This window comes from Nycticebus coucang, chromosome 3 (genome assembly GCF_027406575.1).
Source record: "Nycticebus coucang isolate mNycCou1 chromosome 3, mNycCou1.pri, whole genome shotgun sequence".
Classification (NCBI taxonomy): domain Eukaryota; kingdom Metazoa; phylum Chordata; class Mammalia; order Primates; family Lorisidae; genus Nycticebus; species Nycticebus coucang.
The window spans coordinates 142,622,390-142,638,332 of NC_069782.1; the positions used below are offsets into that span (position 1 = coordinate 142,622,390).

Here is a 15,943-nt window from a genome sequence, read left to right on the forward strand (position 1 = left end):
CACAGGCGCCACCCAGACATTTTTTTTTTTTTTGCTAGCAGAGCTGTGTGCAAGGCAAGAAAGTTGGGCCACAAAGGGAAAAACCAGTCTGCCAAACACAGGCATTAACTACACTTGGGTTCTTTGCTGGGCACAGTGGGGTAGAGAAAAAAAAAATGGAATTTGCTCGTGCTTTTCAGAATCCACTTACCTAGTTGGAGGAAACCAATCAAATAGACCAAGTGGCCAATAGAGAAGCACTATCTGAGATCCCAACATCAAACCTGAAGCCCTCCAGCCAAGTGAGCCGCTAAGGAATGCTCTTGTATCTAAAATTCTTTTCCCACCAGCAACCTAGTATTGATAAAGCTCTGCCACTTTGTTATTGCTGCATATTACACTACTCCAAACTTAGTGGCTTGAAACACTGACCATGTACAGTGTGGCCATAAAGTTTGTGTGCAATTTAAAATTGCACACAGACTTTACCTCCACCCTGTATTTATACTTAATTCTTTAGGCTGGCAATTTAGGCTAGGTTCAGCTGGGAAGTTCTTCTGGTCTGCATTAGGCTCAGTTGATCTTGATTGGGCTTGCTCACATGTCTGCAGTCAGCTGGTGGACTGGCTGAGGTCCCATTTTGCTGATCTTGGCTGGTATTCCTCCTATGTCTGAGGCCTCAGCTTGGATCAGGGGGCCTGCTGCTTTTCTCATATTCTTTTAAGCTCTTGCAGAACCAAGAGTTGCAGGCCAGACTGTTCACATGGCAGTTATAGGGGTCCAGGAGAATGAGACAGAGAGAGAGAGAGAGGGAGAGAGAGCACGCGCGCGCGCAAGTGTGAGCACAAGGCTTCTTGAGGCCCAGACTTTGAGCTAGCACACCGTCCTTCCTCCACACATGTATTAGCTAAAGCAAGTCCTAAGGCCGGCTTAGACCCAAGAAGCAAGAAAACTGACTCTATGCGTTGGTGGGAGCTGCTGCAAAGTCATATTGCAAAGAGTGTGGATATAGAGAGGGGTGGAGAATAGAAGCTATTTTTGTCATCAGATTGGCTCATACCAAACCAGATTCCCATTGTGGAACTTGAGGCCACCAGACCTAGACCTAGTGACTTTTAGCTCCCTCACCTCTTCGCTCCCCTTTGATCTCTTTCCTTGGCTGGCTTTCTTCCCTCACCCAACCTTGACTAGAGGTGCCTTTGAGGACAGGAACACATCCCACTCTGATTTGTATATCTCTCCACTATCCCTAACGCTGTTCTGCTCCTGGTTAATACTTGGTTCTCAGTAGGGGCACAATACAAGCTTCTTATATAGACAACAGGATTAAATCCCAACATAATGGAAAAAACAAAATAAGCTTCAGGTTTGGAGGTAGAGAAACCCTCCCAGAGGATGCTCCAATAGATCACCTCCAAAACACATTCAGCCCACCCCAAATGCAAAGGAACCTGGTACCTTCTCTTGCACAGCCCTCCAGCTGGATGGATGGATTCTTCTACCCTGGTGGTCTGAGGCCACTGAGCTCTGCTGCCTCTACCCACCTCAATCAAGGCCCTGGATTCCAGAGAACAGAAGGCCTTGCTTAGCCTTGCTTAGCAGGAATATGATTCAAAATCTACATATTTTATTTCCTTTTAGCTTCATGGAGAGATGAGGAGACCTTGTTTGTAGGGTGGAATCGAGTCCTCTCACAGATTTGCATTCTTCCCTCATTACCAAGAAAAGGCACACTATTCCTTCTACCTAAGAATCTTCCCCATTTCCAAATATCTGCAAGAGCAGAAATTCTTACTGACCTAGTCAAGATTAGCCTGCCTGATCCCCAGCCTGTGGGAGAAACAGAAGAAACTACAGGAGTAAACCAAAGTGCACTTACCTATAAACACTTACTGGGAAAAAACAAAAATTAATTTTCCAAAAAAAAGAAAGAAGGAAGCAATGCAATCATCTCATTACCAAACCCCATTGTCACTGCCAAATGTCAGTTTGAAATCTTACACGTCAAACTCAGGGAAATTTATTTTTTCTTCTCACTTCCTTCCTCTCTTTCCCTGCTTTATTGGGCTAGATGGAAGGAAACTTTATTTGCTCCAGGAAGACAATAGTCTTATCTTCAACCTAGATCCTCATCCCTGGAAAGGTGGCCTCCCCCTGGAGCGTTTTCATAGTGTAGAAAAGCAGCTCGGGAGAAATAATGAGCAAGCAAAGGGAGTCTTGACTTGACACTGTGATAAATGAGGTGAAACTTTGGCAAGGAACCAGAGTTGGTGTATTCAAAAAAGAAATAAAAAGATAGTTCCATTTTAATGGGAAATATAAAACAGCCATTGTGCAAAAATCGATTTTTCAAAAGCCAAAGAGATAAAGACCGTTACAGAGTGACTGAGGGACGAGTGAGATAATGTGGTTGATAATCAGGCTTCAGTAAAGCGCCATCCTCCAAGCCATCAGCTGGCTCCGTGGGAGGGCCGTTTCAAGTCAGCTATCTGCATGGCTCCTGCCTCATTATCATAAGCATCTCTGGACAGTTTCCTTGCAGCTTCAAACTTGCCACACTCCCGCCAGCCCGAGAGAGCAAAGTCAACCCAACTTTCTTCAAATCCGAAACTTCCACAAAACGACCAGCCACAGAGCAAGCAGCATCTCCCATGGCTCTAGAGAGAAAAGGACTTGAGTCCAGTCTCACCCACTCCTGCTTTTCCCGGAGACTGGCCCAGCACGAGGTTCTCAGCTGCGGGCAACTCCATTCACTGTCTTATCTTTCAGGGGCATGAGCCCGTGAACTTTCTCAAGGTCGTCCTTAGGCAATTCCTAATGAGCAGGCTGCATATTCAATGGGGATGGTTGGCCCCATTTTCCTGAGGGTAAGCGTGGATGTACCCAAGGCAATGTAAGATGCCAGTTGAAGCAGTCAAGCTAGTGAAATGTAGCTGTTTTCAAATTAATCCACATGAAAAAAGCCAACAATCCCATAGATCAATGGGCAAGAGACATGAATAGAACCTTCTCTAAAGATGACAGACGAATGGCTAACAAACACATGAAAAAGTGTTCATCATCTCTATATATTAGAGAAATGCAAATCAAAACAACCCTGAGATATCATCTAACCCCAGTGAGAATGGCCCACATCACAAAATCTCAAAACTGCAGATGCTGGCGTGGATGTGGAGAGAAGGGAACACTTTCACACTGCTGGTGGGACTGCAAACTAGTACAACCTTTCTGGAAGGAAGTATGGAGAAACCTCAAAGCACTCAACCTAGACCTCCCATTTGATCCTGCAATCCCATTACTGGGCATCTACCCAGAAGGACAGAAATCCTTTTATCATAAGGACACTTGTACTAGACTATTTATTGCAGCTCAATTTACAATCGCCAAAATGTGGAAACAGCCTAAATGCCCACCAACCCAGGAATGGATTAACAAGCTGTGGTATATGTACACCATGGAATACTATTCAGCCACTAAAAAAGATGGAGACTTTACATCCTTCGTATTAACCTGGATGGAAGTGGAAGACATTATTCTTAGTAAAGCATCACAAGAATGGAGAAGCATGAATCCTATGTACTCAATTTGATATGAGGACAATTAATGACAATTAGGGTTATGGGGGGGGAGGAAAAGCAGAAAGAGGGACGGAGGGAGGAGGGTAGGGCTTTGGTGTGTGTCACACTTTATGGGGGCAAGACATGATTGCAAGAGGGACTTTGCCTAACAATTGCAATCAATGTAACCTGGCTTATTATACCCTCAATGAATCCCCAACAATAAAAAGAAAAAAAGAAAAGAAATGTAGCTGTTTTATGAAGACAAACTGCCTTAGCTCATATCCTGTCATTTATTAGCTATGTGACCTTTGCCAAGTTACTCAGCCTCAGGGTTCTCAACTTAAAATAGAGTTTAAAAACTCCTAGATTTGTATGGGAATGAAATAAAATGGTGCTTGTGAAGTGCTTAGCACAAGGCCTGCCATAGTAAAGGCCTCAATAAACAGTATCTGTTAGAATGACTCTATAGATAGAACTTGGAAGGACTTTGATGCCAAGACCAAAAGGAAAGTGAAAAGTTTCTTTGACTTCATTAAACTAAGAGGACCACTGAAGTCTCATCAAGAAATACTATTCACAGAAACACCCAACCATGTGCTCAAGTGTCACGTGATGTGACCCTAGGCAGATACCATATAGGACTCCGGAAATCAGCTAGGCCCCCATCCTCTGCCTGCTGTTCAAAGATGAGAAAACCAAGGTGCCAAGAATACAGTTGACTACTCAAGGTCGCAGTGAGTGGGAAGGCAGGACTCAATTTCTCTCCATTTCTAATCAGGTGCTCTTGACCCTGCCAAGACCTTACATCCCCCCCCCCCCAGTGAAAAGACACAAAGCCTGAAACCCTTCCACCCACCTTTGTCACTGTGAGGAGCTAAAAAGACACAGGATTCTTCCTTCAGGGCTTTGAACTATTTGGGGGAAAGGTGTTTAACTCAATAAAATGCTGACCTACTTGAGTCTGGTGATAGGCTTTCTATGTCCTGTTCCCACCCCTGTAGACTGGACTCCCAACCACTATGAGAACAGCCTTGAGTACTATGATGAGGAAGAGAATACCAACAGCACCTCTGCCCACTCTGACAACCCCGACTGGTACTACGAGGAGGACGGTAGGTCCCACATCTGTCTTCTGGGGAGGGGGCATGTCTGGAGGGGAGCGTATATGTGATAATTTGCAAGGCCCCCTGTCTCTTTTCTTCTCTGAACAGCATCATAAAATAAGTATCAAAGAATGCACTGAGACTGTCTTCTTTTCCAGTTGGGATCATACACTGTAAGAACTGGGGAGGTTCTTAGATACCATGTGCCCTACCCTCAAGTGACAGATGAAATAAGTGAGGCTAAGAGAGGTGCTGATTTGGTCAAGGTCATACGGCAGGTTAACCCAGCACCACCCAGGTTTTCTGACACTGAATAGCAAACATGGTCAAAATCACTCCCAGAGCTCTTAGATTGCGGGTCGGGTCCTAAATACGGCAAAGGGTCTGCATTAGTGTCAAGCATCAGACGGCAGCGTTCAAAAGTTCGGCTCTGGGACTTTTCTTCCCTCTGCCTTTGCTGTGATTTTCTTTTACCTTTCACTCTTCAGAAGCTTTCCACAGCTGTTAAGGGCTGTGCGTGTACCCCATGTGTGTGCTTCTACCACACTTGTTTTTGTTTTGTTTTGTTTTTTGTGGCTTCTTAGCCCAAGAAATGGGACAGAAAGGAAAATAAGAATCTGTGCCCAAGCGAGGCCATGTGACTAAACCAGGAGAAGGAAGCACTTAGCAGCTGGAATAAAAGCTGTGTAACTGTGCGAAGTGGCCTGGAAGGCAGGGCCAAGATACAGGGCACCGGGGAACATCAGAAGGAACCATCAAAACAAGAGCTGGGCCCAGGGATCCTAGTTCCTGAACCAAAGAGCAATGTGTATGAACAGAAGGATAAAGAATTCCCCAAGGGATGAGCCATTCAGACAACCATGAAAAGCCAAAGGCACAGATGAAATATGACAAAATCTAACTGAACAAGTAGTTGAAGAAAGATGAAGGCCACTGGGTCATTTCCTCCTCGCTGCCGCTTCTTCTGTCACCCTCTTGCCTTTGGTCTTCTCTCCTGATGTTCAGAAAGCTCGTGTTTCATTAGGGGTGGGTTTTCTTTCCCCAATCCTGACCTCCACCCCTGGGCACTGGAAGTAGGGGAGGTCTTCAGGTTTGTGAAATGCCTTCAGCATCAGAGACAGACCCCGTGGCACTCCCAGCAAGACTGGGAGGAGAAAAACAGAGATGAGGCAAAAGGGGAGTTTCTCAATGAGAAAAGGCCCCATCCAAAGCCACACCGAGGGGAGACAGCCACGATTCCTCCTCACTGCTCCTCTTACTCACCTGAATCCCTCTCTCTGGTGGGGTGACTGCAGTTTTTCTTGCAGTTTAAGGACAATGTATGTTTTTCTCCTTTTCCCCAGTCATTGACTATGCAGTCCCTTCTCTTGTTTGGGGGCAGAAGGCTGACATTAGATGAACAAGTGGGGACTTTTCACCTGCTGTCCCTTACCAATATTGATTTCTATCTGTGTGTCCTAGATGCGTGCCAACCCAACCCCTGTGAACATGGCGGGGACTGCCTCACTGATGGGATCACCTTCACATGCAGCTGCCCAGCTCCTTTCTCTGGGAACAAGTGTCAGAACGGTGAATGAATCTTCATTAGCGTCAATCTACCCCCTGAATTAAACAAGAGGCAGTTCCTCCTCCAGCTGTGGGGTGAGGAGTAGCCGCGTGATCCCATGGAAAGGACTACAACTGCATGTATTGTATCCTGCACGAGGGATTCCTCTATAGGGTCCCAGGCAGCATCCCCCTGAATCCTCACCTCTGCTTTGTGAAAAGGAACTAGTGTCTTCATTCTGCAGATGGGAGGATTGAGGCCAAGAGGCTTAGAGGACTCTAAGCAAGATGTACTCCAAACTCAGAACTTTGTGTTTAGAGTGTTTGACTAACTGCAACAGAGAAATAGTGTCCTCACATGGAAGAGCCAGAAGGATCTCAGGGGACATAGGCTCAGCTCTGTTAGAGAAAAGGAGCCCAGAGATGGCAGGGGACTTGCTCATGGTCACACAGCTAGTTAGGTGTAGAACAGAAATCACAGCCTGTGCTCTTTGATCCTGACATCCTCACTGTGTCTGCCTTTAGTGAGCTCTTGTGGGCCTAGCATGAGGCTGTGGGATAAAACATCAAGAATAGATATTGCGTGGGCTAACTGTACCCCTAGAGAGAGACTGGATTCTTTCCAATCTGGCAACCATCTAACTGTGGGTGGGAGGCAGGAAGTGTGTGTGTGTGTGTCTATACTACACACACACACACACACACACACACACAAGACTCTTCCCCTCTCTCTCTCTCTTATATATAGGGCTTTGTGGTTGACTTCTTTCCTCTGTGTCTGCTTTACTTAATCCTTCCATTTTCTTTCTTTCTTTTTTTTCTTTCTCTTTCTTTCTTTCTTTCTTTCTTTCTTTCTTTCTTTCTTTCTTTCTTTCTTTCTTTCTTTCTTTCTTTCTTTCTTTCTTTCTTTCTTTCTTTCCCTCTTTTGTTCTTTCTTTCTTTTTCCCTCCCTTCCTTCCCTCTTTCTCTTTATTTCTTCTTCTTCTTCTTTTTTTTTTCTTCAGATGTCCCTCTGTTTCCCAGGCTAGAGTACCTGTGTCAGCCTAGCTTACAGCAACCTCAAACTCCTAGGCTCTAACAGTCTTCCTGATTCAGCCTTCCAATTAGCTGGGACTACAGATAGTAGTCGCAATGCCCTGCCAATTTTTTTTCTATTTTTAGTAGAGAGGGGCTCTCACTTTGCTCAGGCTAATCTCAAACTCCTGAGCTCAAGGGATCCTCCCACCTCAGCCTCCCAGAGTGCTAGGATTATAGGCATGAGCCACCATAGTTGGTCTTTTCATTTCAGTCCATCAATTCCTTCAGTAGATGTTTCAAGATGGTAGGAGATATTGGGTATAAACATAATATCTGGGCTTATCACTCCTCTTCCTAGAAGAAAGACAAACCTATAAATGGAATGTAGAATCAGTTGTAAAATGGAGAGACTAAAATAAGACTGTGCTTGATGAGACATACAAATTATCAAAGCTTTTATTAAGATAGAAAATAAAGAAAAGACTACAAGCACCAGAAGGAACATGGGAAGGGATCCCTCATGGTCCAAGGATAAGAGAGGAGAGAAGGCATTTCAGCACCATGGACAAGGCCACATGCACTCTGGCAGCCACCCCCACTTCCCAAAAGTACTGTACAAGTATCCCTCTATGTAAAATGGGTCCCAAATAATGTCCTGTGCTTTGTCTCCATGAATCTCTTAAAGTGCAAAACAAGTGCAAGAACAACCCATGTGGCCGAAGCCAATGTCTCATTACCCAGAGTCCTCCTTACCATCGCTGTGTCTGTAAATATCCTTACACCGGTCCACACTGTTCTAAAGGTAAGTGGTGGAGGCCTCTTACTTGCCAGGTTTTCTCTGCCCTGGGTCATTCCTGAATCCTACTGTGTGAAAGTCCAGATGCATCTGGTGATTTCAGGGCAACCGAGATGGCCATTTTCATGAGGATTTCTAAAGATTCAGCACCCCTGGAAAGCCCAGTGGGGATTGATTATATCCCTTCCCATATGTAAAGAATCATGCTGAAACTCATTTCCTCCAGGAAGTAGGTCTTGATTGATTCTTGAGAGGGGCCATATAGGGAAATTAATACATATTAGTCACAGCCATGAGTCAGACACTATCCCAGGAGACTTACATTCTCTCTGGAAATCTCCCAAAAGCACATCAAGGAAGAGGTTTACAGAAGAAGGATCTGACATTTGGAGAGGTTTGCTAACTTACTCATGGCCATGTAGCTATCAAGGGGCAGAGCCAAGTTCAGCCTAAGGCTCATCTGTACATTTGTTAGAGTGTCAATGGGTCTGTCTTTCGCCTTTGGTGACCCGTGTTTTGCGAAAGGATGGACAGCAGAAAAGTGCCACCAGTATCCCCTGTCATCTCTGCTGTAGCCTGCAACTCCTTCTGAAAAACCTTTCTGGCCCCATTCCTGTGTTCACAGTGACTCCTGTGTGCAGGCCAAACCCCTGCAAGAATGGTGGCACCTGCTCCCGGCATAAGCGGAGATCCAAGTTCTCCTGTGCCTGTCCTGACCACTTCAGGGGCAAATTCTGCGAAATAGGTATGGGTCTCTACCACCACTTTATCAGAAAGTCAGGGCAACAAGCTTCCGGAATCTTTTTTTTGTTTGTTTGGGTTTTGTTGCCAGAATGTGGTTCAAGTTAAGTTCCCCACATTCTACTATTGCCTCAGTCTTCCAACCTAAAGGCATGGGGTGTGTCTTTCTCCATGTAAAGAAAGTAATAAACTGCGATATAGCTCAGGCAAAGCAAACCACCAGGGCATCCCTCTGTCTCAGCCCACCCATCAATTCTTATGTGAGCCCTAATTAAGGGAACTAAGCTCCCACCTCCTACAACCACTATATATTTTATGTTTTTAGGCAGGGTTAACTGCTGACCATTCAAGCACCTTTGGTCTAAAACTTTGTGGTAGAATCTTAAGGTGATAAATATTCAGACCTGGTCCCATCAGCACTTGATACATCCACCACGCCCTTTCTGAGAGCAGTGTGCCCGTTGTTATCAGTTCTCACATCCCTGCCTGCTTTCTCCGAGGTCCTGATGACTGCTATGTCGGTGATGGCTACTCTTACCGAGGGCAAGTGAGTAGGACAGTCAATCAGCACTCATGCCTTTACTGGAATTCCCACCTCCTCTTGCAGGAGAATTACAACATGTTCATGGAGGATGCTGAGGCCCATGGCATTGGGGAGCACAACTTCTGCAGGTCAGAATTATCTTCTTCCTGTGCTTACTCCTGGTCACTTGATTTTAAAACAGATCATTGAAAGTCATCAGGCTTCTTTCCAGCAAGATTTTCCTCCACTGGATCGGTGAGGTGATGCTGCTATAACAAACAATCCCCACATCTCAGTGGCTCAAGAACATCAAAGTGTATTTCTCACTATTAACACTCCATGTGTCATGTGGTTGGTGGTGGTGATGAATGGGGATTCAGCTCCACAAATTCAGAAGGACAAGAAGACACTGGAAAATGGAACATAGCTTTATTATTACCTCAATCTAGAAGCAAAATAGTCATGGGGCCTCATATAATTTCAAGGCAGAAATATAGAGGAGGAAATGGAATGTCTGTTGGGCATTGCAGTCTCTACCCTAAGGATGTCCAGGCGTTCCCATGTGAGGACAAGGCCAGCACCCTCCCTGGTGATGACCCTACCTAACTTCTTCCCCTTCTGCTGGTTTCTACCCACTGCTGTGTGTCTAACCAAAGCCAATGACTCAGATGAGTCACATTGCAGTGACAGGGATCCATTGCACAAAACACTAGTCATCTTCCACTTGCCTTTGATGTGAGCTGTTCCTTTCATGGAACTATCTTCAGGGGCCCTGTCAGCCACCTTCCTCTGAGGATTCCCAATCCTTTCTAAGAGGAACCTCACCCTCACCATGTTTTTGTTGCTACTTTACTTTTCTGACAAAGAAGGGTCTTCAAAAAGGATCTCATTTCTTTTTCCACAAAAAACTTGATATGTTCCATGGATCTGGCACAAGAATTGTGACCTATTCCCCAGTCCATGGGATTGTCCTTTGGAAGTTAAGGTTTTGCCAAAAAGCCTATGGCCACTCTTCCATGCCAAGATTTGTTAACCAGCCTCAGGATTCAAAAGGAATTTGGTCCCAGAAGGATATGAGAGCTTGGCACCCACTTATACAAAGGTTCTAGTGACCATGAGTTATTTTGGTTTGTATTTTAGAAATCCAGATGGAGACAAAAAGCCCTGGTGCTTCATTAAAGTTGGCAATGACAAGGTGAAATGGGAGTATTGTGAAGTCTTGGCCTGCTCAGCCCAAGGTGAGGCTCCAGCTGTCCAGAGATTCCAAGGGTGGGAAGGTTGCAGATCCTTAGCATGACTTCCTGGTGCCCCATTCCCTGTACAGCCTTCCCCCACACCTTCTCTATCAATTTCCATCCCAGAGCCAATCTAACTCCCAGCCCGCTGCTCTCCTCCAGATGCCATGCAGCCTAGATACCTTTGTAAGCTCAGGCCAGGTGGTCCAGCTGTGAGCTTATGTTCCTGGCTCCAAGTCAGTGCATCCAGCAGATACTTACCAAGGGCTTTTTATGTGCCAAACACTATACCAGGCCCTGGGTATACAGTGGTGATCAAACATTGGCTGAGCCCCAGGCAGTCTGTCCTGGCACTCGTCTGGGGCCACATCTGGAATGATGAACCCTCCTCCCTTGACCGATGGGAGTTTCTCCCCGAACAGTTTCACATCTGCATCTTTGCCCTTACGGTGCCTCTGTCTGGAATACTCCATCACATAGCTGCTCTTGCCCATATCCAACCATTCTTGGAGAACCAACTCAAGGGTCCCCTCCTCCAGGAAGTCCTCCTTGATCTGTCAAGTGAAGTGTTGTCTCTTCCTCCTCACAAACCCCAAGAAATGAATCAAGGCACTACCCACACTACCCATAAAACACTTACTGCTCTTTCCTTTTATCACAGCCATCTATGCAAATGTCTTACCTAACTTCTCCTACTTTGTCTGGATATCCAACCATTGACACTGAAAAAATAATCGCAAATATGTGTACATTAGTGAATAACTAGCCGATACATCCCAGTGATGGATTTATATACTTACATTCACATTGATGTGTGTGTGTACACGTTAATACTAAGAATAACGTGCTTTGAAACAGAAAGTCTTCATTATTAATTCTATAGACTTGTTTGATGTTAATCAGTACATTCAATAAGTAGCCTTTGTGCACCTACTGCATGCCCACCTGTGTGCACCAGCGTGTTCCCCACTCTAGACCGTTGCTGGTCACTGGACTCAGAGTCATACCTCTGACCAGGTCCTTCTGTGGGGGTGGAGGGAGGGTGAGTAGAGTGACATGTGTTTCTTGTGTCCTGCAGACCTCACCTACCAACATGGAAACCCTACTGAGCCCTCGGCGTTTGACTCCTGCGGGAGGACTGAGATAGCAGAGCGGAAGATCAAGAGGATCTATGGAGGCTTCAAGAGCACGGCGGGCAAGCACCCGTGGCAGGCATCCATCCAGACCTCTCTGCCTCTGACCGTCTCCATGCCCCAGGGCCACTTCTGCGGGGGGTCACTGATACACCCCTGTTGGGTGCTCACTGCCGCCCACTGCACTGAGTAGGTGCCCACTGGGGACAGAGACTAGGGTGACTTGAGAGTAGAGTGGTACCCTCTCTTTTCCTTTTGAGTATCATCTTGGTAACTCTGGCAGGACTAAGAGATTTAGCTAGCTCCAAGGGCAGAAGAGTGGCTACTTAAAACCAAATGGAAAATAGCTACTGTGCCTAGAATGCTCACCATGGGCATTGCGTGTTCACGTGATGTTTACTCCTCAACTATCTACTGGAAGACAAGCTAAAGGGAGGGCAGGGGGTTTTATCTGTTTTATTACTTGTGGGATCTCCAGTGCCTCAAGCAGGTCTCTTTGTGCCTAGTAAGTGTTCAGTAAATATTTGTGGAGAGAAAGAGTTTATTGTTATTCTCCTTTCATAAGTGAGGGCTCTGAGTCTTGGGAAGGTTTAGCACCTTGCCGGAAGTCATGTGGACAGGAAGCAGGCAGATGAGATGTAAATCCCATTCTATCTGCTTCCTTAACCTCTTTCGAACCACTCTACCATTTGATGCCATCACCAAAAGCCTTCTGGGTCAGGTGTCTTTAGCCAGGCCTCCTGTGTGCCTCAGAGATGCAAGTAGCTTCTGGGGAGCTAAAGAGTCACGAGCTCCTACTTCCCTGTGTTCATGGTCAGGGCTGGTCCCACAAAGCCCAGGTTTTGGAGGTAGCCTTGAAGGTCTTCCAGTGCATCTTGTGATTAAATTTCTTCTGGGATTTTAGGAGGTACTCCCCAAGAATGATTAAGCAAGCAAACATTAGCATTGATTAGCAAAGATTTGCTCAAGATGGCAACGGCTGTTCTCTCGCAAGTCCCAGGGAGAATGGGAAGTCTCCCCAAAAGTGGGATAAAAGTTCTATTAGGAGCTTTCTTACATTAATAAAAGCAGTCCCCTCATATCATCGTATCTGGACCCCACAGCAGCTTCTGTGAGTGAGACAAAGATTACAGGTAAGGAGGCCAAGGCCACAGGGTCAGGGGCTTTGTTGAAGGTCACACGGCCCACCAGGAGCGGAGCTGGGGGTTGGCTTCAGTCTCTCACATTCCAGGGCTATTTTCTGACTATTTCATTTTCTTATCTTGCAGCATAAAAGCTAAACATCTGAAAGTGGTGCTAGGGGACCAGGACCTGAAGAAGACAGAATTCCATGAGCAGAGCTTTGGGGTAGAGAAGATATTCAAGTACAGCCATTACAACGAAAGGGATGAGATTCCCCACAATGACATTGGCAAGTCTCTTTATCGTGGATTTGCTGTGGGTTTTGAACTTGAGGTTTGATTCTAGAAGGTGTTCATGATCATTTTGGTCCGCTGAAGATCCTGTAAGGTGGAGAATATATTCCTGGTCTTTTTAGAGCTTAAGGGTATGTGCTGATGTTGTGGATCTATGGGCACATGCACTTAAATTGAGAGGAAGAGATGCTGGGAACGTTGTGCCATGGAATGAGCTTGGCTTTGAATCCCAGCCCCCTGACTTTCTGGCCAGGGGCTGGTCACTCCCAAGCCTCAGTTTTCTCTTGTGTAAATGGGGACCCTGATGTGCGGGTCTGTGTGTTAAGTAGTAACAGGATGTGTATACAGTGACGGATGTGCTTGGGTGCAGAGGCAATGATGTTCTTAAGCCCCTGGCTGCTCAGCTCTCTGCTCCACGTCTCCCTTCACAGACCCTGACCTTGCTCTCCTTCCCCATTAGTTCTTTTCTTCACTTACAGTCTGATTTTTTTAATGGATTAGAAATGATTTTGAACTCAATTATTATTTCTTGGTATTACTCTGTTTGAATTGATACTCCTCCTCAGGTGGAAGTTCAAAACATGAAATGACCAAGGAACATGTTTTTCAGGAGTGTGAGGTTGGGTGTGGGTAGGAGGGGATTTTCTCCAATCTCCTCCCAAGGTAAGTTGACACTGATGCTTCTCTGACAAACAAGCAACCTTATACCCTCTTTTTCTCCCCACCTAGCTTTGCTCAAGTTAAAGCCAGTGGATGGCCACTGTGCTCTGGAATCCAAATATGTGAAGACCGTATGCCTCCCTGATGCTCCCTTTCCCTCTGGGACCGAATGCCACATCTCTGGCTGGGGAGTTACAGAAACAGGTGAGTCCAGCTTGCATTCTCCCGTGGCTTAGGCAAGCTGCATCAGCCAGAGGAGAAAGGGCCAAATTCAAGCACTCTTTTGAACTTGAAGTGTTATATTCAGAGTGCATGATCAAAAGAAAACATCTGCCTTGTTCAAGCTCTAGTTAAATTTCATCACCTGTTTCCTTGCCCCTTCCTGATCTCCATGTCTGCCCCTTCCCCCTGCCCCTAGGTACTTGGTTTTTATCAAGCATTGACCCTGGATCCATGGAGCCCTCCTTCCTTCCTTTGACAGATTGGAAAAGGATTTCCTGGAAAAAACAAAACAAAACAAAACATAAATTTTGGAGTCAAACAGACTTGAATTAGATTCTTAGCTTTGTCATTTGAATAAGTGATTTTTAGTTTCCCAATGGTCACTGTGAGGTTTGGAATCATGATTACAGGAGATGATAGGGTTCTACAAGATATTCATTAAGTGAGGCCCTGGAGGGCAAAGGTCAGGTTTCGTTCATCTCTGTCTCTCCCATGGTGCTTTGGTCAGGACCATCAATAGAATAGATGTTCTATGTTGTTAAGTCAAGCTATTGATTTGGCTTTAGGGTTTGGTCTTTTCCAAAACAGTAACCTAAGAGTCACTTTCTTCATAGTACTGGCAAGACTGTATCTTCTACCACAAAAAATTCAGAGGAATATTGCAAGTCTTTCCCAAATACTCGAAATGTATTTCCCTTTCTTCTCAAATCCTGTCTACATAGGTCTGCATTCATGAAGAAAGTGAAATATAATATACAAGTTTGCCAGAGGCTTTGGGAAAGGAGATTTCTGGCTAATTCAATTTAGGGTCAACCAGAAAACTGTTTTTGTAGCCACCTTCCTTGTGATCCATCTGAACCTTTCAACTTCGGCTCTGTTCAATATGGTCTGGTCAGTGTGGTGATGTCTCAGACGGGAATCTCACAGGGCCTCTGGTTAGAATTATTTTATTTCTCTAGCGTAGGCGTCTAGGACTTTATGTTCAAAGTCAATGATATGTTTTGATCAATTGCATCATCTTTGGGTGGTGGTGGGGAAATGTCTGCCCTAGGAAGACCAGGGCACAAAATCCATCCAGCCATTCATTCATCCACTAAGTATCTGCTCTGTGCCAGCCCTTTAGTTAGGCATAGGAAATTTTAAAATGGTTATGACACCATCTCTGTCCTCCCGAACCTCATGGTCTTGTTGGGAAGACAGAAAAGGAAATAAAAGACTCTGGAGCACCATGGTCAGTGCAGTAGTACAGGTCAGCACAAGTCTGATGTGGGCTGCACACAAGGCTTTTCTGCCTGTCTCCTGGGAAAATCCTTTACTGAGCTGAGAGACAGTGGCCTTTTCTTACTTCTGCCAGTTTCTGATGGAGTGCTGCCTTGGTCCCCACAGCAGTGACTCTTTTCTCCACCCCACAGGGGAGGGGTCCCGCCAACTCCTGGATGCCAAAGTCAAGCTGATCGCCAACACTCTGTGCAACTCCCGCCAACTCTACGACCACGTGATTGATGACAGCATGATTTGTGCAGGAAACCTGCAGAAACCTGGGCAAGACACCTGCCAGGTCAGAGACTCCACATGGTGCTTGGACAAGGAGAGGCTTACAGGACGTTACAGTGGGCACAGAGGCCCCTTATAGGCCCGGCTGGGAGCTACTTTACTTGCTAGAAAGCTAAGGCACAGGTAGGGCTTGTCTGTCCCTGCCCCATCTGGATGCACATCAATGCAGGGTGACCAAACATAATGATCACAGGGGTCACTTTGTCTACATTATCTTATTTAATTCTCACAGGACTCTGGTGGAGGGGATGTCATTGTTACCATGTTACAGACATTTAGGGAAGTTATCATGGCCTAGAGCCACTGGATGGTGAGGGTCATGGCTAGAATCTGAACAACAAGGTCTATGGGACAACACAGCCTCTGCCACATTGCTCTTCTGTGTTCAAATATGAAGAGGGTACTTCTGGCCTCAGTGTTGGGTGGCTTGTCTGAAAAATCCCAGTGAACAGCAGTTCCA

The 15,943-nt window shown here is 45.8% G+C and overlaps 1 protein-coding gene across 2 annotated transcripts in view; it reads left to right on the forward strand.

The window, feature by feature from the left end:
• HABP2 (hyaluronan binding protein 2) overlaps window positions 1–15,943 on the forward strand; it is a 47,348-nt gene that overhangs the window by 15,858 nt on the left and 15,547 nt on the right. For both annotated transcript variants that reach the window (XM_053583767.1, XM_053583766.1), the window contains exons 3-12: window positions 4,541–4,651; window positions 6,104–6,211; window positions 7,890–8,006; window positions 8,626–8,745; window positions 9,242–9,413; window positions 10,405–10,502; window positions 11,578–11,821; window positions 12,901–13,043; window positions 13,777–13,911; window positions 15,342–15,487. In XM_053583767.1, coding sequence (XP_053439742.1) covers window positions 4,541–4,651; window positions 6,104–6,211; window positions 7,890–8,006; window positions 8,626–8,745; window positions 9,242–9,413; window positions 10,405–10,502; window positions 11,578–11,821; window positions 12,901–13,043; window positions 13,777–13,911; window positions 15,342–15,487 — 1,394 coding nt within the window. The remainder of the gene's footprint in view (window positions 1–4,540; window positions 4,652–6,103; window positions 6,212–7,889; window positions 8,007–8,625; window positions 8,746–9,241; window positions 9,414–10,404; window positions 10,503–11,577; window positions 11,822–12,900; window positions 13,044–13,776; window positions 13,912–15,341; window positions 15,488–15,943) is intronic.